The sequence below is a fragment of the Myotis nattereri genome, assembly GCF_964212035.1.
Source record: "Myotis nattereri genome assembly, chromosome: 11".
NCBI classification, from domain to species: domain Eukaryota; kingdom Metazoa; phylum Chordata; class Mammalia; order Chiroptera; family Vespertilionidae; genus Myotis; species Myotis nattereri.
This window is the reverse complement of record NC_138086.1, coordinates 59,597,002-59,618,709: the sequence shown is the minus strand read 5'-3', so window position 1 is coordinate 59,618,709 and position 21,708 is coordinate 59,597,002. Positions and strand designations below refer to the sequence as shown.

The 21,708-nt window shown below is 42.6% G+C and overlaps 1 protein-coding gene across 1 annotated transcript; it reads right to left on the bottom strand.

Annotated features, from left to right (window-relative positions):
• Positions 1-9,578: 9,578 nt before the first annotated feature.
• NUP42 (nucleoporin 42) lies at positions 9,579-21,708 on the bottom strand. The gene is made up of 7 exons (XM_081101677.1): positions 21,500-21,708; positions 18,702-18,930; positions 16,694-16,788; positions 13,414-13,490; positions 12,566-12,652; positions 10,960-11,044; positions 9,579-10,417 (listed from the first exon to the last, which is right to left on the bottom strand). The coding sequence occupies exons 1-7, from the start codon at positions 21,609-21,611 to the stop codon at positions 9,837-9,839; spliced, it is 1,266 nt and encodes a 421-aa protein (XP_080957803.1). The 5' UTR covers positions 21,612-21,708; the 3' UTR covers positions 9,579-9,836.

Here is a 21,708-nt window from a genome sequence, read left to right as displayed (position 1 = left end):
ATAGTAGTCCAGACCACCCTTCCATGAACCAGAGTTCCTGCCCGTGACCCAGACCTCCGTTCCGGACCTAAGACCGCCCTCCAGTGACTGCGAACCCAGTTTCCAGTCCTATATGGGGAGGGCAGACCTCTACACAGGACCCAAACATCCCTCCAGAGCCCACCACTTTATTCGGGGCCCAGACCTCCATCCCAGAACCCAGATCATCCTCCATGGCCCAGACCTCCATCCGGGGCTCAGACCTACATCTGGGTCCCAGGCCTTCCTGCCAGGGGGAGAAGTCCCTCCCAGGTTCGGGACCTGGTATACTGAATCTAGTCCTGTGTTTTGAGCCCAGACTTCTATCCATGGTCCAGACCTCCATTCCATATCATAGAGGTCTATCCCATGACCGTGACACCACTCCAGGTCATAGCTCTCCATCTGTGCCCAGAACTCCCTCTGGGACCCAGACCTCCATCCGGGGCCCAGACCTCCATCCCGGGACCCTGACCTCAAACCCAGTATCCAGCCCTATATCACAAGCCCAGACCCCCAGTAGGGGCCCAGGCCTCCATCTCAGGACTCTGACATCCCTCCAGGGCCCACCACTCCATTAGGGGCCCAGACCTTCATCCCGGGGCCCAGCCCACCCTCCAGGACCCAGATCTCCATCCAGGGCTCAGACCAACATCCGGGTCCCAGACCTTCATGCCAGGGCCCAGAACTCCATCCTGGCACCCTGACCGTGAACCCAGAATCCAGTCCTCTATGGGGTGGGCAGGCCTCTACCCAGGACACAAACATCCCTCCAAGGCCCCCCACTTAATTTGGGGCCCAGACCTCCATCCCAGATCCCAGACCTCCCTCCGGGGCCCAGGCCTACATCCGGGTCCCAGAACTTCATTCCAGGGCCCAGAACTCCTCCCTGGGACCCTGGCCTCCGACCCAGAATCCAGTCCTGTATTGGGAGCCCAGACTTCTATCCTTGACTCAGACCTCCATCCCAGGACCCAGACATCCGTCCAGTGCCCAGTCCTCCATTTGTGGCCTAGACCACCATCCCAGGACCCAGAACTCCCTTCGGGGCCCAGACCTCAATCCCGGGACCCAGACCTCCCTCAGGGGCCCAGACCTCCATCCAGGGCTCAGAACTCCATCCGGATCCCAGACCTCCAAGCCAGGGCCCAAAAGTCCATCCTCGAGCCAGGACTTCAGATCCTGAATCCAGTAGTTTTTTTGGGACCCATACCTCTATCTATGGTCCAAACCTCCATTTCATTACAAAAAGCTTTATCCCACGAACAACACCTCCCTCAAGGGCATATCCCTCCATCCCGAGCACAGACTCCCTCCGAGGCCCAGACCTCCATCCAGGGCTCAGACCTACATCCGGGTCCCAGACCTTCATGCCAGGACCCTGACCTCAAACCCAATATCCAGTCCTATATCACATGCCCAGACCCCCATCATGGGCCCAGACCTCTATCCCAGGACCCAGACCTCCCTCGGGGGCCCAGACCTCCATCCGGGGCTCAGACCTACATCCGGGTCCCAGACCTTCATGCCAGGACCCTGACCTCAAATCCAGTATCCAGTCCTATATCACATGCCCAGACCCCCATTACGGGCCCAGACTTCCATCCCAGGACCCAGACCTCCCTCGGGGGCCCAGACCTCCATCCGGGGCTCAGACCTACATCTGGGTCCCAGACCTTCCTGCCAGGGGGAGAAGTCCCTCCCAGGTTTGGGACCTGGTATACTGAATCCAGTCCTGTGTTTTGGGCCCAGACCTCTATCCATGGTCCAGACCTCCATTCCATGTCACAGAGGTCCATCCCACAACCATGACCCCCCTCCAGGACATAGCTCTCCATCCTGTGCCAGGGTCCAGAACTCCCTTCACGACCCAGACCTCCATCCGGGGCTGAGACCCACATCCGGGTCCCAGAGCTTCACGCTGGGGCCCAGGAGTCGTCCCGAGGCCCAGACCTCGAACCCAGTATCTAGTCCTTTATCGGGGTCCAGACATCCACAGTAGTCCAGACCACCCTTCCATGACCCAGAGGTCCCGCCCCTGACCCAGACCTCCACCCATGGTCCTGAATGCCCTCCAGTTTTCAACCTTCCTCCCAGGACCTATACCTCCATCAGGCGCTAAGACCTCCATCCGGGTCCCTGACCTTCATTCCTGGACACCAGACCTCGAACACAGCTTTCAGTCCTTATTGGGATAGACATCCATAGTAGTCCAGACCACCCTTCCATGAACCAGAGTTCCTGCCCGTGACCCAGACCTCCGTTCCGGACCTAAGACCGCCCTCCAGTGACTGCGAACCCAGTTTCCAGTCCTATATGGGGAGGGCAGACCTCTACACAGGACCCAAACATCCCTCCAGAGCCCACCACTTTATTCGGGGCCCAGACCTCCATCCCAGAACCCAGATCATCCTCCATGGCCCAGACCTCCATCCGGGGCTCAGACCTACATCTGGGTCCCAGGCCTTCCTGCCAGGGGGAGAAGTCCCTCCCAGGTTTGGGACCTGGTATACTGAATCCAGTCCTGTGTTTTGGGCCCAGACCTCTATCCATGGTCCAGACCTCCATTCCATGTCACAGAGGTCCATCCCACAACCATGACCCCCCTCCAGGACATAGCTCTCCATCCTGTGCCAGGGTCCAGAACTCCCTTCACGACCCAGACCTCCATCCGGGGCTGAGACCCACATCCGGGTCCCAGAGCTTCACGCTGGGGCCCAGGAGTCGTCCCGAGGCCCAGACCTCGAACCCAGTATCTAGTCCTTTATCGGGGTCCAGACATCCACAGTAGTCCAGACCACCCTTCCATGACCCAGAGGTCCCGCCCCTGACCCAGACCTCCACCCATGGTCCTGAATGCCCTCCAGTTTTCAACCTTCCTCCCAGGACCTATACCTCCATCAGGCGCTAAGACCTCCATCCGGGTCCCTGACCTTCATTCCTGGACACCAGACCTCGAACACAGCTTTCAGTCCTTATTGGGATAGACATCCATAGTAGTCCAGACCACCCTTCCATGAACCAGAGTTCCTGCCCGTGACCCAGACCTCCGTTCCGGACCTAAGACCGCCCTCCAGTGACTGCGAACCCAGTTTCCAGTCCTATATGGGGAGGGCAGACCTCTACACAGGACCCAAACATCCCTCCAGAGCCCACCACTTTATTCGGGGCCCAGACCTCCATCCCAGAACCCAGATCATCCTCCATGGCCCAGACCTCCATCCGGGGCTCAGACCTACATCTGGGTCCCAGGCCTTCCTGCCAGGGGGAGAAGTCCCTCCCAGGTTCGGGACCTGGTATACTGAATCTAGTCCTGTGTTTTGAGCCCAGACTTCTATCCATGGTCCAGACCTCCATTCCATATCATAGAGGTCTATCCCATGACCGTGACACCACTCCAGGTCATAGCTCTCCATCTGTGCCCAGAACTCCCTCTGGGACCCAGACCTCCATCCGGGGCCCAGACCTCCATCCCGGGACCCTGACCTCAAACCCAGTATCCAGCCCTATATCACAAGCCCAGACCCCCAGTAGGGGCCCAGGCCTCCATCTCAGGACTCTGACATCCCTCCAGGGCCCACCACTCCATTAGGGGCCCAGACCTTCATCCCGGGGCCCAGCCCACCCTCCAGGACCCAGATCTCCATCCAGGGCTCAGACCAACATCCGGGTCCCAGACCTTCATGCCAGGGCCCAGAACTCCATCCTGGCACCCTGACCGTGAACCCAGAATCCAGTCCTCTATGGGGTGGGCAGGCCTCTACCCAGGACACAAACATCCCTCCAAGGCCCCCCACTTAATTTGGGGCCCAGACCTCCATCCCAGATCCCAGACCTCCCTCCGGGGCCCAGGCCTACATCCGGGTCCCAGAACTTCATTCCAGGGCCCAGAACTCCTCCCTGGGACCCTGGCCTCCGACCCAGAATCCAGTCCTGTATTGGGAGCCCAGACTTCTATCCTTGACTCAGACCTCCATCCCAGGACCCAGACATCCGTCCAGTGCCCAGTCCTCCATTTGTGGCCTAGACCACCATCCCAGGACCCAGAACTCCCTTCGGGGCCCAGACCTCCATCTGGGGCTCAGACCTACATCCGGGTCCCAGACTTTCATGCCAGAGCCCAGAAGTTCATCCCAGGACCCTGACCTCGAACCCAGTATCCATTCCTGTATCGAATGCCGAGACCTCCTTCTGGGATCCAGATGTCCATCCTACAATCCAGCCCTCTCTCAGGGCCCAGCCTTTCAGCTGTTAAATAGGAGTAGCTCTTGGTATCAGAGTTTGGTCGGAATATCAGAAGAGCCTCTGTGTATCCCATGGCTGATCCAGGATGGCCCTGATCAGTCAGTGAGAGGCTGTGAGAAATGCTACCACACAGAATACTATGTGGTTTTGTACAGGTCTCCTTTTTCCAAATGCATAGTTCCTGATATATGGGGGGGTGGGGTGGGGCAGGGGAGAGTAGGTTAATTAGGTTAATAACAATAAATAAGACAATAATTTTATAAACAAATAATACAAGAATATTCTCTTTAGTGTACTCACAACTGTAAACTTCCTCTTGCCAACACTGTGTTCAGGCACATATAATCACCTGGTTGGCCTTGTTAAAGGGCAGACTGATTCAGTAGGTTTGAAATGGGGCCTGAGATTCTGCATTTGTGTTAAGCTCTCAGGTGGTGCTGCTGCTGCTGCTCAGACCACACTGTGGGTTTTGCAGCATGGAGCTGCTAGGTTGTAAGGAGATGCATCTTTGATGTTACCAGATGTTGCTAACTTGCCTTCTTAAGTGCTTGCACCCATCCACACTCCTGTCAGCAGCTCACAAGTCTCTACCTTGTCTTCAATGCCTGTTATTGTCAGACTTTACTTTTTGCCAATTTGATGAGCATGAAGTGGTATCTTGTTAATTTGCCTTTCATGAGTTTTATTGAAGTTGGACCTCTTCAGTTTCTTCTTCTATAATAATTCTCAACATAAACTAATATTTTGGGCAAACAAAATGTCTTCATCTGTTTCATTCTTTAAAGCATTCTTCTTAAAATATTCCTTCATATTTGCAAGGCTTTCAATAGTTCGTTCTTTAAGTGCTGGAAATAAAAGTGGAAAGGCAGAACCGACAGAATGGAACAGAAGGAAGCAAAGAGAAGCAGCTACCGTCAAGACAGTTGGGAGAACGTCTCTGTCTAGCTCAGCCGTGGGCAAACTACGGCCCGCGGGCCAGATCCGGCCCGTTTGAAATGAATAAAACTAAAAAAAAAAGACCGTACCCTTTTATGTAATGATGTTTACTTTGAATTTATATTAGTTCACACAAACACTCCATCCATGCTTTTGTTCTGGCCCTTCGGTCCAGTTTAAGAACCCATTGTGGCCCTCGAGTCAAAAAGTTTGCCCATCCCTGGTCTAGCTTATGCTCCTTCTGGCTGACCTTTAGGTGGACGTCCCAAGGGACCAGTTTTTTTCTTGCCTGAATCCAAGCACTGACAAGAACCAGGAGCCAGACTGGGAGCTTGGCCTCTGAGAACTGAAGGAGATCAACATGCATTAGAAAGTGCAGTACCACAGACTGACACTAGGTGACTCTCCAGTACCATGGCACACTATAGCACCAGAAGCCACAGTATCAGACATCAGGGGGAGCGGTAGAGTTGAAACAGGCAGCTCTTTTTAATTAGGATATTCCACACAGGCTCAGGGAGAACTCATCCCCAGAGTAGGTTTGAGAGGTCTCCGGAATCTCCAGCAGGGCTGAATGGAGAATGTCCCCCTCTGTATGAAAGAGGACCATAAAGTTTGAGAGAGGTGGCTGACTTTTCAAATGCTAAAAATCCCAATAGAAAATAACAAGACATACAAAGAAACAAGAAAACATGGTTCATTTAAAGGAAAAAATTAAATTTCCTGAAACTGATCCTAAATAAATAGGCATATGATTTATCAAAGAATTAAAAATAAGCATCATAAAGATGGTTAATGTATTAAAAGAGAACACAGATAGACCAACAAAATCAGGAAAACAATACATGACCAAAATGAGAATATCGACAAAGAGACAGAAACTGTAAAGAACCAAGCAGAAATTCTGGAAATGAAAAAAAATAATTACTGAACAAAAAAATTCACTAAAAAGACTCAATATCAAATCCGACTAGGCAGAAGAGAAATTCAGTGAACTCACAGGCAGGACTTTCAAGTTTCTAAAACAGAGGAGCAAAAAGGAAAATGACTGGAGAAAAATGAGGAGAGCTAAGGAATTTATGGGACATCATTAAGTTGAAAAACATGTATATTATGGAAGAAGAAAGAGAAGGAGGAAGGAGAAGAGGAGGAGGAGGAGGAGGAGGAGGAGGAGGAGGAGGAGGAGGAGGAGGAGGAGGAGGAGGGGGAGGGGGAGGAAGTGGAGGGGGAGGAGAAGGAGGAGCAGAGTTTATTTGAAAAACATAATGGGCCCAAACTTCCCAAAATCTGAGAATAAAAAGATATACAAATTTATAAAACTCAAAAAACTCCAAGGATACATCTATAACCCAGCAATCTCACTTTGAGTACATGAGTGAAACAGTTCAAAGCAGGAGCCCAAAGAGCTATCTGCGTCCTCATGTTCATTACAGCAGCCAGGAGGTGGAAGCAACCCAAACCTCATCAACAGAGAAATGGAATAAAGAAAACGTGTATACATTCAATGAAATAGCAGGCAATCTTAAAAAGAGAAGGAAATCCTACTACATTCTATCACACGGATGAACCTTGAGAATATTATGATTAGTGAGATATGCCATTCACAAAGACAATTACTGTATGATTATACTCATATGAGGTATCTAAAATAGTCAAAATCATAGAAACAGAAAATAGAAATGTGGTTGCCAGGGGTTAGGGGGAAGAGGAGAGAGAATGAATGTTTAATGGGTATAGAGTTTCACTGTGGCTAGAATAAATAATTCCAGAGATATTACACAATAATGTGAATGTTGTACACACTACTTAACACTACTGAACTATACACTTAAAAATGGTGAAGAAGACCCTAGCTGGTTTGGCTCACTGGATAGAGTGTTGGCCTGTGGACTGAAGAGTCCCAGGTTCGATTCCAGTCAGGGGCACATGCCCGGGTTGCAGGCTTGATGCCCAGTAGGGGACGAGCAGGGGGCAGCCTGTCAATGATTCTCTCTCATCATTGATGTTTCTATCTCTCTTCTTCTCCCATTCTCTCTGAAATCAATAAAGATATATTTTGTAAAAAATGGTGAAGATGGCAGATTTAATGTTATTTTTTACCACCATTACAAACAAATCTGAGCTATTAACTTTTAGCTCCTCTCTCCCAATGAATATATATTTTCCCCCAAATTGGACAACATTGTACATGCTACTTTATAACAGGCTTTTGCTTGTTGACTATAGGGTAAAAACCTTTCCAAGTTATTCCCTATTTTTTTAGGTCATTTAGAAAGACTGTTAAGCTCTGGCTGGTTTGGCTCAGTGGATAGAGTGTCGGCTTGTGGACTGGAGGGTTCCGGGTTCGATTCTGGTCAAGGGCGTGTGCCCGGGCTGCAAGCTCAATCCCCAGTAGGGGGCGTGAAGGGGGCAGCCAATCAATGATTCTCTCTCATTGATGTTTCTATCTCTCTCCCTCTCCCATCTTCTCTGAAATCAATAAAAATATAATTTTTTAAAAAAAGAAAGACTGTTAAGTATACCAATATATGAATCTACTACAATTAACCAATTTCCTGTTGTTGGACAAGAGATTGAATTATTTTACCCTTAAGAATAATATTGTATAACTAAATCCTGTTATGCCTTTGAAAGTGTTTTAACATCAACTTGTTTTATCTCTCCCCTTCTAACCAGCTTTCAGCTATGACACTTCTCTCCTAATCTGTGATCAGATAATCAAGGTAGTTAAATCAGTTTACTTGTAATACAACCTTATTTGCAATTGTCACTTCCTCTCCCTCTCAGGGTCTTGACTGAGTCTACCTTTAGGCCTGGCCACCAGCTCATTGCTACCTGTTTCTGATTTTCTGAAACTCTGCTGCCCCTTAGCCTAGGATTAGGAGTTCTTAGCTTTCTCGGACTTCTGATACCAATACCCACGCACACAGTGGCTTCCACTTTGTGGACATTTTTGCTTTAGTTCTCGCACTTTTAAGTAACTAATAGCATTTATTTGTGCTTTTTTGACCATGATGGATCTCATTAAGTTCACCACAGTTTTTCATGCGTGAGAACACAGAAAACAGACTTCAATAATTAAATCAAAACAAACTCGCAAATCACCTGTTACTAAGTAGCCTAAATGTGGCCGGCTAGGCTCCTGTTTCCCAAAGCTGACTGAAGGAGCTCATGGAACAACTCGTAAAAAAGCACACATTTCCAGGTCTAACCCAATGGGCATTATTTGACAAGTATTCAGGTGATAATTATAATTAGGCAAATTTAGAAACATTGGGTCCTTACCTCCATCCTCAGAGCTTCCAGGACCTGGCAAGTTCAAGTGGGACCCAAGGGAGCCTGGTAAGCTTGTAACAAACCTAGGGTAGTGTAGGTTCATTCCATTAGGGTAGGGACATTCTAGGAGTCAACTGCAAGTTGGAACAAACATTGGAAAATCTTTAGACCTTGAGACCAAAGTAGGAACTTAGGGTCTATTTATTACCTCTAGCCAAAGGTGGGCTCAGACATACACTCCTGGGTATGGTATATAGATCCTATCCCAAATTCTGGGGTTCCAGAACTGTTAGTTGGAGCTATACAGTTCTTCAAGAAGTGAACCAGAGAATCTAGATCCTCTAAGGTCTATCATCCTTTGCATATATTAAAATCATTTGGAGTGCATAGCTTTTATTAGGGAAGGTTTTATTTTCACTTAAAAAAATCAGCTCAGTATCAGTTCTGTGTTAGACAATTGTTCTCATAGTAATAGCTGCATACTTTTTGAGGTTTAAGAAAGGAGCACAGAGCTCTGATATATGCGCCTCAGCCCAGGCCAGGTCTTTGGTTTTTTGGGATCAACCATATGTAAGATATCAAGATGTTACCCCCTCAATCTGAGGACACAGGGAGATCTAAGTATGTCTAAGAATTATAAAAGTTCTAGAAACAGAGCTAGAATACTGACCCCTCTACATAACACTATTTATTCACATGATCACAACTTCTATTCCTCTTACAATCCAACCATTTGATTGGATAATGTAAGGAATAAGTACAATTATATAAAAATTAGGCTAAGATAAAAAGTAGCCTGAAATTGTTGAAGAAAACTCAAATGGTGGCCCATGAGACAGCCAAAATTGAGGAGGGTGGGGGGTGGGACAAAATTATGAGGGAAAAATGCCTCCTAGGTTCTAAAAATCAAAGTTTTCACTCTTTAAAAGCTGTTATTTATCTTTAAGAGAATCTTCTTTTGCATGAAGGAAGGTCATGTTACTGATGTTTATTTGGTAAGTAAGCTAAATATTTAAGCATTTCCCCCCTAATGGTTCTAGAAATTATCTCCTTAAAACAATGTTTAAAGGAAAAACTTTAAAGGTTAAGATAGTAAAATGATGTAGGATGAGAAAATACTTTATTCAGCGCACAGACAGCTTTTCAGTTCCATTCATAATTATAGTAAAAGAAAATCTCTTGCTATTATGTTTTATTTAAATAGTTAGGTTCAAGAAAAAATGTTAAATTTCAAACCCCTAAAGCTATATTCCATATAAATATATAAGTATATATATACATGTGTATGTATATCTATTCTTCTATATGAACCATTCAAAACAATTTAAAAGTCATTCTTTTCTGTATTTAAAATTGTCCTTTCAAATATTTAGAAGTTCCACAGGTGGTGGCTTCAATGGAATTTTCCCCAGAGTAAATTTCTTGGACTGAAATTGCCTCAGTTCTTCTGCTGTTAGTTGATGCTTGGGTGTGAATAATTCATTACCTGTGGTCATGCTGCCATTTGAGACAGGGACAGAGGTGGATGTGCTGCTATGTCCATCATGAGTGTCATTGAATGACTTGGAAAAAGGAGTGTGAGAATGTGAGCCTGGACTACCAAAGCCAGCCACAGAACTGCTGTTTCCGAAGGCTGGGACCCCTGGAGCTCCCACAGGGCCTGCTGCCATGGGAGCTGGGAATCCTGAAAACCCAGCTGAGCTAAATCCTGAGGCTGCAGGGGTTTTAAAGGAAAATGAAGCAGCAGATGTGATTTCAGGTTTCCCAAATCCAGGAGCTGGAGTAGAAGTAGTGATGGCAGGGCTGGTAGAGGGAACAGCTCCAAATGCTGGAATATTCCCGAACACAGAAGGGCTTCCAGTAGGGGCAGTGGCAAATCCAGAGCTTGTTGTAAAACTAGAATTTTGAGCATTATCACCCATGCTGTTATTCACTGGAAAACCTACAAATAAACCAGAAAAAGAAAAAATGTATTATAGTCAGAAAATGTAGCCATATTACCAGCCACCCCCCCACCCCCTCCAATTTCTCCCTTACTCCTGCCCTGCTTGGATGTTGGGAAGAGAGGAGAAAAGGAACATGAGAAGCTAGAACAAACCCACTGGACCCTGTTGCTCTGTCTGTCTGCTACTGCTACACTGATCTCATTTGCACCACTCAAGGAGGCAGCTTTGAGAAACCTCAGGGATTAGCAAGTGCACGTTCACTTTTGGCTTGCGGCTCCCCCCCACCCCCCCAAAAAAAATCTCGCTAGAGCTGTCACTTGAGGATGATACTATGTTATTACACAAATGACAAGAAAGTCCTCAAAGGTGCTGCTTCCCTAACTATCAAAGTCTTGAAAACCATTCCTAAAATATACTTTTAAAGCTTGAGCCATAGGGTCTTCAATGGTACTTAACATACCTTCAGGCTTAATGACTTCAAACCTATAAAATCTTATTTTTCTAAATCAATGAAGTCCTGCATTACTGTATCGCTTACCTGGTGACCCGAATGTTGCTGTTTGCGTACTGCCAAATCCAAATGTAGGTGTTGCTTGTTTTATTCCATCCTTTATATCAGAGAGCTGTAAAAACAGGCAAATAATAAAGTACTTGATAAATAATTCTATATACTTCAGAGCCAAATTCAATGTTTAAAATATGCACTTAAAAATGTGAAGCTAAATGTTTTTAACATAGAAAAATGCCCACAATATGAATATACATTAAAAAAAAAGTAAACCAAGCTCAAAGTAATTGGTTAATGAATTATGGTTTTAATTTTATTCTTGCTTTTAAATATTTTCTAAATTTTCAAATGAACACATACTAAAATCAGAAAAAAAAATTTAAGAATATATTTCAGTGTCTATAGGCTGACCTGCATTTACCAAGAAACCTAGATATTAGATAAGGGACCTTTAGAGGATCCCATTCTATTCACTCTAACACTTGAACTGAAGTTGATTCACAATGACACTACTGAAACTTAATACTAAAATCTATTACACATTTCCCATTGCCTGCAAATATTTCATGCTCTTGCTACTTCCTGCTCTTGAAAGGTCTTTCATCTCTGCTTACTGAAATCTTAATCTCCTTTTTAAGAAACTTTTCACTTACCCCTTCGCCAAAAGCCTTTCCTAATCAACTCAAACAGATATGATTTCTCTCATTTGGAAGCCCCAATAGCATATTTAAAAATTAAACTCTGTTGAGGTATCGTTTACATACAATAAAATGCATCCACTTTATATCTATATATTTATAAAATATATATATTTCAATGAGCTTTGACAAACTTATAATCACCACCATTATCAAGAGTTAGAACATTTCCATCACCCCTAAAAGCTCCCTGTGTCCTTTTCCAGTCAGCCCTCCCCCAACTCCTGGCACCAAGAAACCACTCACCTGCTTTCTATCACTATAGACAAGGTCTGTCTTTTTTAGTTTCATATAAATGTAATTACTAGTATGTACTTTTTTTTTTTTTTTTTTTTAAATCTAGCTTCTCTCTCTTAGTGTGATATTCATTAACAGGTAAATGAATAAACAATGTACACTCATGTCATTTTTAAAAGCAATTTATTTTTAAATGCTGATTACTTGAAATATTTGAATGTATGTAATATTTTTCAATTTCAAAATTAATACTACAAAAGTTTAAAATTTACTCTAAAAACAATTTTTAAAAAACATGATTTCCTATGCTTTTCTGACTGAAGAATGGAGAGAAAGCAATTTCAGGGCCTTGCCTCTAAATGATCAGTTCTTGAGAATGTGTGATTCATAATTTGTGGCTGTTTTCTTAAATATATTTTGATTTATTTCAGAGAGGAAGGGAGAGGGAGAAAGAGAGAAACATCAATGATGAGAGTCAGTGATCAGCTGCCTCTTGCACGCCCCCTACTGGGGATCGAGCCTGCAACCTGAGCATGTCCCTTGTCCAGGAATCAAACCATGACCTACTGGTTCATATGTTGATGCTCAATCACTGAACCACACCAGCTGAGCTTAACTTTGCTTTCCAAATAGAAAGTAAAATTCTCTGCAAAAAAGCAATAGATAAATCACTTCCCTGCAGCAAACTCTCCAATACTCACCAAAGCTATTTTAGTTGATGTATTTAGAGTTTTCAGTTCATTTACCCTGTTCCTCCACTGATTTTTTAACTGTTGGATAGAATTCAGCTGAAGAGAGAAGACAGAAAAATAATGAGTCAATATTGAGTATTTAAGTTAATCTCTCAAATGACAACTTCACGTCTTTGCCAAAATCACAAAAAGTTTATGAAACATTCTTATGGTCCATAACTTGTAAAATTTGCATTGACCTGTCCCTATTTTCCAAAGATATTCCAGCTATAGTCCCCTCACCCTGTTCTTCAACTCCTTGTATCTTCTGGTTAAGAATCCTAAGTATCTGGCAGCAGAGAGTTAGTTATATTTGGATAGGAGGCGAACATGTGTGCTAGTTAAAACCGCATGATCATGACTATAGACAACAAAAAATACAGACTTTATTTCACTTCCTTTAGCATCAAACTTATTCAAGCCCAGCTTTTTTATTTTCTGATATGTGACATGTGAGAATGTTAATCTATATAACAGACTGCTTTATTTAACTGTCTTTCTAGCTTTCATCATGGTGTCTGCACCGAAGAAATGCTCTATAAATGTTTGTCAAATGATGAAAGGGTTTGATTTCTGGGATTGATTGCTGGATAATCTGTAATGAAATAATGACATTCCCAGTTACTACAGTCAAAATATATTATCACCATTTTAGATAACCAATCAATTTCAAGAAAAGTAATTTAGAAAATAAAAATAACCTTGTCTCGAAAAACTTGTAGACCTCACCCACTTTGCCAACCTTTGACTACAATCAAAGAAGATAGTAATTAACAGCTAATCTGTTACTGAGGTAGATGAATAGGAAACAAACTTACATAACTCTGTAAGTTATTGCTGGTTAAGAAGTTATGGTATTCAAGCCTCAACTCCTCTGGTGAAATGTCTGTAAAACCTGAAGTGAGGAATCAATTTGAATCTTTAAAATAAATGCCAATACTTTCAACAGTATAGTAAAGCTAGAGGTGCTAGACAAGAAAGTATGCTAATGTTGATCATTAGAAAATTTACATAATTATAAGGAGCCTACACTCTCTTTCATGTTTAAATAAGTATAAAATTAGAATAAAATGTAGTTGGTTATTTGATCTTTGAAGGGGGAACTTTTTCTAAAGATAAACGGAGAGGAAAGAATAACAAAATGGAGAAGAAAGAATAAGAAAGAGAAGAAAAAGAAAGTTGACTATATATACATTCAAACTTCTGTCTAAAAAAATATTCTATATGTTAGAAACAATAAGCAAAACTTAAAGGCAAATGGAAAGCCATAATTGCAACATGACAGGAGAAGAGCCAATGTTAATGTATGAGTAGCTCTTACAAATCATTTAAAAAAAGTTAATTTGAGCAAATATAATAGGCAAGTCACAAAAATACAAATATCCAGTAAATAAATGAAATAAAAAGTTAAATTTTAAAAATACAACTTAAAATAGAGATAAAATGCTTTACTTATCAGACTGGCAAAAACGAAAATGAATATTTATTGTTACTAAGAATGTGGTGAAGTGGACTTTCTCATAAATTGCCATTAAGGGGATTAAAAATATACAACTTATCTGGGAGGAAAACTATCAATAAGCATCACTAGCCTTAGAAATGTTCACTCCTTCTGACCTTAATATAATTTACAGGATTTAATTTCAGGAAACAGTTAGATGCATGGAATCTTTTGCAACATATTGCCTGGTTGCAGTGTCTGAAGAAAACCTGTTCTCACACAGATATGTAGTTGGAAAAGGATGACTTTAATGGCCTTTTCAGATAATTGTGAATATTCTTCTTTGATATTATACAAAACTTGACAGGTAGTAGTTTCTTTTTTTTATTTTTATCCTTACCCGAGGATATTTTTCCATTGAGTGAGAGTGGAGAAAGAGGGAAAGACAGAGAGAAATATCTATGCGAGAGAAACGCATTGATTGGTTGCCTCCAGCATGTGCCCCAATCAGGGCTGGGACTGGGGAGGAGCCCGCAACCCCAGAAAGGAAACCTTCAGTCTGCAGGCCAATGCTCTATCCACTGAGCCAAACTGGCTATGGCAAAAGATAGTAGTTTCTAAAGGCTAGCTACAATGTGGATGCAAAATTTTTGTACAATTATATTAAATCCACTGGTTTATCTTGCACTTAGAATGGATTTTTCAGCCACGTATAATTTTGTAACATTATAGATTGAGCATTTGGAAGTTCTACTGAGTTATCTAGAACTTCCAAATGTTGGCAAATGTCATTGTATAATATTAAAATATTTATATTTATTAATGTCACTATCCATCTCATCAGACGAGACTTTAAGTATCAAGAAGTCATCAAGCTCACATTAGCAGAAAACAGTGTTCCATAATCGAATTTTCACTTGAAAGGCTGAATATTATCATTGGCAATAAACACTGTCAGTTGTTTTCTATGAAGTGATAGGCTCACTTCATTTATTTTTTTTTTAAAGAAAATGTCACTAAACACTTAAGTCTAAATAACCATAGTTCTCAGTCATTCTTTCAAATAAAAATTGTCCTGTGGGGGAAAAAGAGTGGCTGGTTCAGCTCACAAGGCAGCAATCACATGAGTGCTTTCCCTCCACACAACCATCACTCATGAGCACGGTGCAGGATCACTTTATGTGCGCTTCCCACTTTGTCACACGGAATAGCAAAAGGTTTGCACTCAAAGGTCAAGATTTAATAAAAGTAATAACTCTTACCATTTCATCAAGGACATTAAGTGAAAATGACATATTTTTAATTGACTACTACATACTTTAATAGTTTGTCTGTCTCTGCCTTGATGTATATTTACTACGATGCAATGTGTTTTACGCATTAATGCTTTTGCACCAACTGTGCTAATGTCGACACAGTGAAAATGGCAATTAATGTGTTAGTATTATGATGAAAATATTTCTGAATTTGCACAGCCCCTGCAAGGGTTTCGGGAATAGGATTGCCAAATTCAGCAAACAATACAGAATTTGAATTTTAGACATACAACAAATACTTTTTTAGTATAAGTATGTCACAAGGGCTATTCATATATTAAAATATTATTCTTTGTTTATCTAAAATAAATTTAACTGGGAACCCATATTTTATCTGGCAACCATACTTAGGGATCTACATTCCACATTTTGAGAACCACTGCTTTAGGGCATTCAGTAAGCATTAGGTTTAATTCTGAACTGATTTAAAAAGGCTTAGTACTTCTTTATTTTCTTTATAGAAAAATCACTATCTGAAATTCTCTTATTTATTTGTATTACTTATTGGCCCCTCCCTCAAGAACATAAGCTTCATAAGGGAGGGATCTTGTCCATCTTGCTCATCACTATATCCCCAGCACTTAGAATAGGGCCTGGCACAAAAGAAATTCAGTAAGAATTTGTTGAATGATTGAGTAAATAAATAACTAAGGAGCTGTGTGACACACATGCTCACAGAGAATGAGCAGGTGGAGCTGACACAGAGCAGAGGTCCCAGAGTTCTGAGGGACTGCAAGGGCTCTCATCTGCTAGGTACCTGCTGTTTACTCAATAGGCAGAAGCCCAGGACCATCCAGAGTGGGCTTAGAGAAGTGTGGTGTGTAGGTTTCAGCCCAGAAAGGGCTTAGAAACTGTGGACAAAAGAAAATGGGAAGAAAAGGGTATCTGCAGAAATGCTATCCCTATACTAAAGCTCTTTATCTTCAGACATTACCTCCAGCGTAGGTCTTCACATGCTTTATGAAAAACAACTATCCTTAAAAGGAAAGATAGGGAAGCAAGAGAAAAAAGAATCGGACAGACAAGGCCTTAATGGCAGGGAGACTATGACTCTTCTATTCCCTATAGGCAGCCAAGAGGTTCTGAAGTTGTACCTGTAGGGAACCAAGAAAGCAGAGCCTCTGCCTGGGCTTACAGAATGGGAACTGTGGTGGGTCCTGATTGTACTGAGAACTACATATCTTAAAAAAATATACCTTCAACCTCAACCTCTGAATCAAGAGGTTCTGCTAGAATACTCAAATACTTTAAACAATGTTAATTTCTTTATTTGGCATGGTCCTGGTTTTAGAAAATAAGAGTTGTAAAACATATTTTAAAAACATACAATTTCTCAGTTACCTGAAATACTAGGTTTCTTTTTCATTGGTGAATAAGCAGAGAACATCCACTGCCCTGATGACTCCCAAACCTCCATATCTTTCACAATTCCTTCCCTGACAAAAAAAGAGAATCTTTTTCATCTGCTTATTAAAATTTATCAGTTATAACTTTCAATGACTGAAATTTTAAATTGTAGTAAATATGTACTTTTAGATTTTCCCCCCATTATGTTTTCTCAAGTGCTTATTAAAGCAGAAGTTTATAGAAATATAAACTACACTTCATGTTGTAGGTATTATAAGACTAAAGAAGTTCATAATTTTGGTTTTCCAGTACACGGAACCATTAACCAATACATTTAACTGAGAACTGTTGTACAATATGTATTAAGGAACTAAAATAGAGTCAAATATACAACTTTAATCTTTTTGCTCATTATCATAAACATCAATGATCATTTAACTGGGAAAGAGAAAGTACCATCTATATATATAAAAGCTATGACACACACTGACTACCAGGGGGCAGATGCTCAACGCAGGAGCTACTAAGCAACAGCAACTTTGCAGAGTGCCCTCTTGCACTCCAGGACCCCTCGGGGGATGTCGGACTGCCATTTTCGGCCCGATCCTGCAGGCCAGGCCGAGGGACCCCACCTGCCAAAGGGACCCTGCTTACGCCACAGACACCCTTAGAGCCCCAGTGCCACTTCAGGGGCAGCTGGAGGGGAGGGACTGAGGAAGGTTGGCTCCAGGATGTGTCTGGCCCATCTTGCCCAGTCCTACCCCACTGGCCACCTTCTAATGAATTTCCTTTCAATGTGCATGAATTCATGTGTTGGGCCTCTAGTGTAAAAAGCATAATATTTTTAAATGGGTAGGACTTTAGAGATCATTTTGTCTAATTCTCATGCTTTTCAAAAGGGGAAATAGATCCATACCCACACAGTTAATTTGTTGACAAAGCTATGGATTGAGTCAGCTCTAAATTAAATCCCCTCCTGCCCCATCCAGAATGCTACAATTAATAAAATGATACCACAGAGAATCTATATTAAATTTAGGATTTTTACAAAAACATCAAATATAGGAAGAAGAGGCTCATTTGTTTTTTCTTAAAAAAAAAAATCAGTAGTATATGGTACACAGTTAAAATGGTTATCATTGGTTCTAACTTGGTTATATGGAAAGTAAAAGACTAACAAGTATATTTTTGTCAGAAGCTGAGGGAAGTTAGATAACCAGGCACTGATTTGGCATCAGTCGTAACTTCTGCTACAAATGTTCTCAAGAAATATTAAGGAATTTACTCCACAAAAGGGAAGGGAATCAAATTAAATCAAATTAATTCACTTTTTCAATTTGAATGACGTAAATGAAGTATAAGTTTTAAAAAGAAAAATTCGCCCTAGCCGGCTTGGCTCGGTGGATAGAGCATCGGCCTGCGGACTGAAGGGTCCCAGGTTCGATTCTGGTCAAGGGCACATGCCTGGGTTGCGGGCTTCATCCCCAATGTGGGGTGTGCAGGAGGCAGCCAATCAATGATTCTCTCTCATCATTGATGTTTCTATCTCTCTTCTTCTCCCTTCCTCTCTGAAATCAATAAAGAAATATATTTTTTAAAAAAAAAAGAAAAAGAAAAATTCGAGATGCTATTTGACCTCCAAGATCACAAGTTGCTTTAAATTACCTCATACTTTGTAAAGGTCTCATAATTTACAACCAACTTAAGCAGGACTACCTTAGAAAGACATTCACAATATAGTGTTATCAACAGAAAAGTGGAAAAAGCATAATTAGCTCTAAGAAGGCTCTGTACTGATATGGAAAGATGACACATTTTTAAATGAAATAAAATCTAGTATGATATCTATGCAAAATAGTGGTTATCTCTGAGTGATAGGATCATCGGTGCTTTTTCTTTTTGCTTATTCTGATTTTTTAAATAGTGTATTATTTCTTTAAAAATATAAGTAATTTTTTAAAAAAGAAGAAAATAGATAATTTTTCTGAATGCTTTCACTTACAGAAGTTTCTTTTCATCTTTCTGTTCATCAGAGGTAGGTGAAGTAGCAAATGGGTTCTGAGATAATCCAAACCCCCTGTTCCTGTTAGCTGAATCTCCAGAATCAAAAGAACCAAAAGATGGTTTTTCTTGCTCTCTGCTGCCCCCCCATGGTGTGGATTTGGAGAAACTGGATGGCTGGATAACACTAGAGTATCTCTGGCTGGTGGCATTCCATCCACGTCTGTTACCTGAAACAAAAAATAAAATAAAGCCCTAACCAGTTTGGCTCAGAGGATAGAGCGTCAGCCTGCAGACTGAAGGTTCCTGGGTTCGATTCCGGTCAAGGGCATGTACCTTGGTTGCGGGCACATCCCCAGTAGGGGGAGTATGCAGGAGGCAGCTGATCGATGTTTCTCTCTCCTTGATGTTTCTATCCCCCTCCCTTCCTCTCTGTAAAAAATCAATAAAATATATTTAAAAAAATAAATATAAATAAATAAATAAATAAATAAAACAATTTTACCAGCAACTCATTTTTTAAATATCTAAAAATTTAATTATATCTTGTCTTATTACATGCAGACATTATGCAGACTCAACATTTCCACTCATTTAAAATCACAAAACTCTTCATTTTTTCCTTATATACTGTAGTTCAGTGTAATATCAACCAATCACATAATAGTCTAATTGGATTTCTGGTTAACAAGATTGAGAAGACTGTAAATCCCTAGAAAAATAATAATATTATTACTAGATTCAGCTGACATAAGCTTATTAAGTAAATAACTGCTTGATAGTGGTGTGGATAGAGGACATATTCTAAATCATAAGCTCCTTCAGGATAAAAAGCTGTCTGTATTATTCTTGCTCTCCCAGGGGGCCTAATATAATAAAGTTTGAAAAATCAGGAATGTACTAAAAAGTTTGTTGAATATAAAAGATTAGATTCTACCCTCTGTCTTTGAATAGATGCTTAAATCTATTTGACTCAGTATTCTCTCTGGGAAAACAGCCACCTGTCTTTCAGGGGGAGATTATAAAGATGATTTGCATATGAAAAAGTGCATTGAGTTCCTCTATTATGAACATATTACTAATATTTCATAATTATCAAAATGAGCCAACAGGATTCTAACCTCTCTATCTCTATATTTTAAAAAAAAATCTTATCACTTAGAGTATTTCAATTACCCAACTTTCTAGTTGGGCCCAAGATAATTCACTGAATTGGAGATATTCCATTAAATGTATTAAAAAGTGGAGTAGGAACGAAAATAATTTTATGGTTGGGGGTCTCCACAACATGAGGAAAAAAAAAGTGGAGTGATGGGAGATATACTCCTTTATGAAAATTCATCTCCCAACTCCGAAACTCCTTAATAAAACCAAAGAGAAGAGGCAGCAGATTGCTGGACCAGAAAGGTCCCTCAAGTTGGGATTCATGGTATTTTATTTTTCTAAAGTTCCAAATCCTTTGGGGAATGACACAACGGAAGAAGACCAATTAACCTTCTGTATACAGCTTTTGGTCTTCATACTTCTTAATTTCAAAAACATTTTGTTTCAGGTGGCTAAATACACTATTACACCTGTCCATCGATTAATGTATCCATTTAACGTTTACATTCCGTTGTTCATGGAAGTACGCTTATATTTATCAGACTCCGAGTCCTAACTGTTGGTTTGGAGTAATTCATTACAGCCATTGTGGGTGATGCAAAAAAAAGACCGCCTTCCAGAAGCGGGGGTCAGGCATGACACCGCAATGCAGCTTAAGGTTGAAAGGTAAGGTGGCCATCCCCCCAAAAGGGAAGTGGGGTGACAGTGCGAGAGTGGTCAGCACCTTGTGATCCTAGTTTAAGGGACTAGGTTCCAATCCTAAGAAGAGAAAACCTCTTCGTCGGACCTTTAAAAGCGTGTGTGTTGCCAAACCGGTTTGGCTCAGTCGATAGAGCGTCGGCCTGCGGACTGAAGGGTCCCAGGTTCGATTCTGGTAAGGGGCATGTACCTTGGTTGCGGGCACATCCCCACTGGGGGGCGTGCAGGAGGCAGCTGATGGACCTCTCTCATCGATGTTTCTAACTCTCTATTCCTCTCACTTCTTCTCTGTAAGAGATCAATAAAATATATTTTTTTAAAAAAATTTTAAAGCGTGTGTGTTGCCATGGTTTCATGTCTGCTCTCACCTCTCCTGGAAGACAGCGCTTTGTGCATCATTCCTAACTGGTTTAATGAAACATCCCAAAACCTTCGTTAAGGACTCGGGCCCAGGGAGCAGGTCAACCCGGTCCTCTGCATTCCGTTCCCTCGTAGCCCCGAGTTCTTCATTGGGCACCCCATCCTCCCAATTTCACCCCCAATTCGATGAGCATATCTGCGGAATGGCTCTGCAAACTTATTGTATTTCCAAAGGAGTTGGCGACTTCTCCAAAGTGAAGAGCCCCGGAAAAGAAGTTTAGTAAAAATTATATTCGAGTCAAGGGAAAAACAAGTCCCCGGAGGGGTAGAGAACGGCAAGGCGGCGTTGGGTCGACCTGTGCCAATTCTCGGAACCACTGCCACCCACCGAAGGGGAGGGTTTGACACACACATCTGACTTCACACTCATTGTTCGGCCTCAGAATCAGGACCACGGCCCCGGCTTCGCCCGCTCAACACAAACGGACCGAGTGCTTAAGACGCGGGCAAAACCGCCGGAAAGAAACTGCGTGGCGGGCGCCGCGCGGGGCCCGGTCCCGGTCCCCACCCGCTGGACCCGTCGGGCCCATCCCCGCCCGGCCAGCGGCGGAGGCGGCGGGCTGAGCGCAAGGTCACCTGAGGGCTGTTGCTGCCGTCCGCCGCCCGCACCCCAGGAGCCGGGATGTTCGTTCCAGCACCGCTCCCCAAAGCGACAGCGGCCTTGAAGGAAGAACTGACAGATGGTCATTGCGGCGGCGGCGCCGACGGAACGGTCTCCGAGCGCCCGACGCCAGCGGAGAGCCGAAACAACCCAAAGTTCCGGCCCCGCCGCCGTGACGTCATCT

Excerpts from the sequence above, each read along its gene's own strand:
- NUP42 (XM_081101677.1), bottom strand. The coding sequence starts at position 21,611 with ATGACCATCTGTCAGTTCTTCCTTCAAGGCCGCTGTCGCTTTGGGGAG. Across the intron at positions 16,789-18,701 it reads AAAGATGAAAAGAAACTTCT|GGAAGGAATTGTGAAAGATA; the intron begins GTAAGTGAAAGC and ends TTTTTTTGTCAG. Across the intron at positions 13,491-16,693 it reads AAAGAAACCTAGTATTTCAG|GTTTTACAGACATTTCACCA; the intron begins GTAACTGAGAAA and ends TCCTCACTTCAG.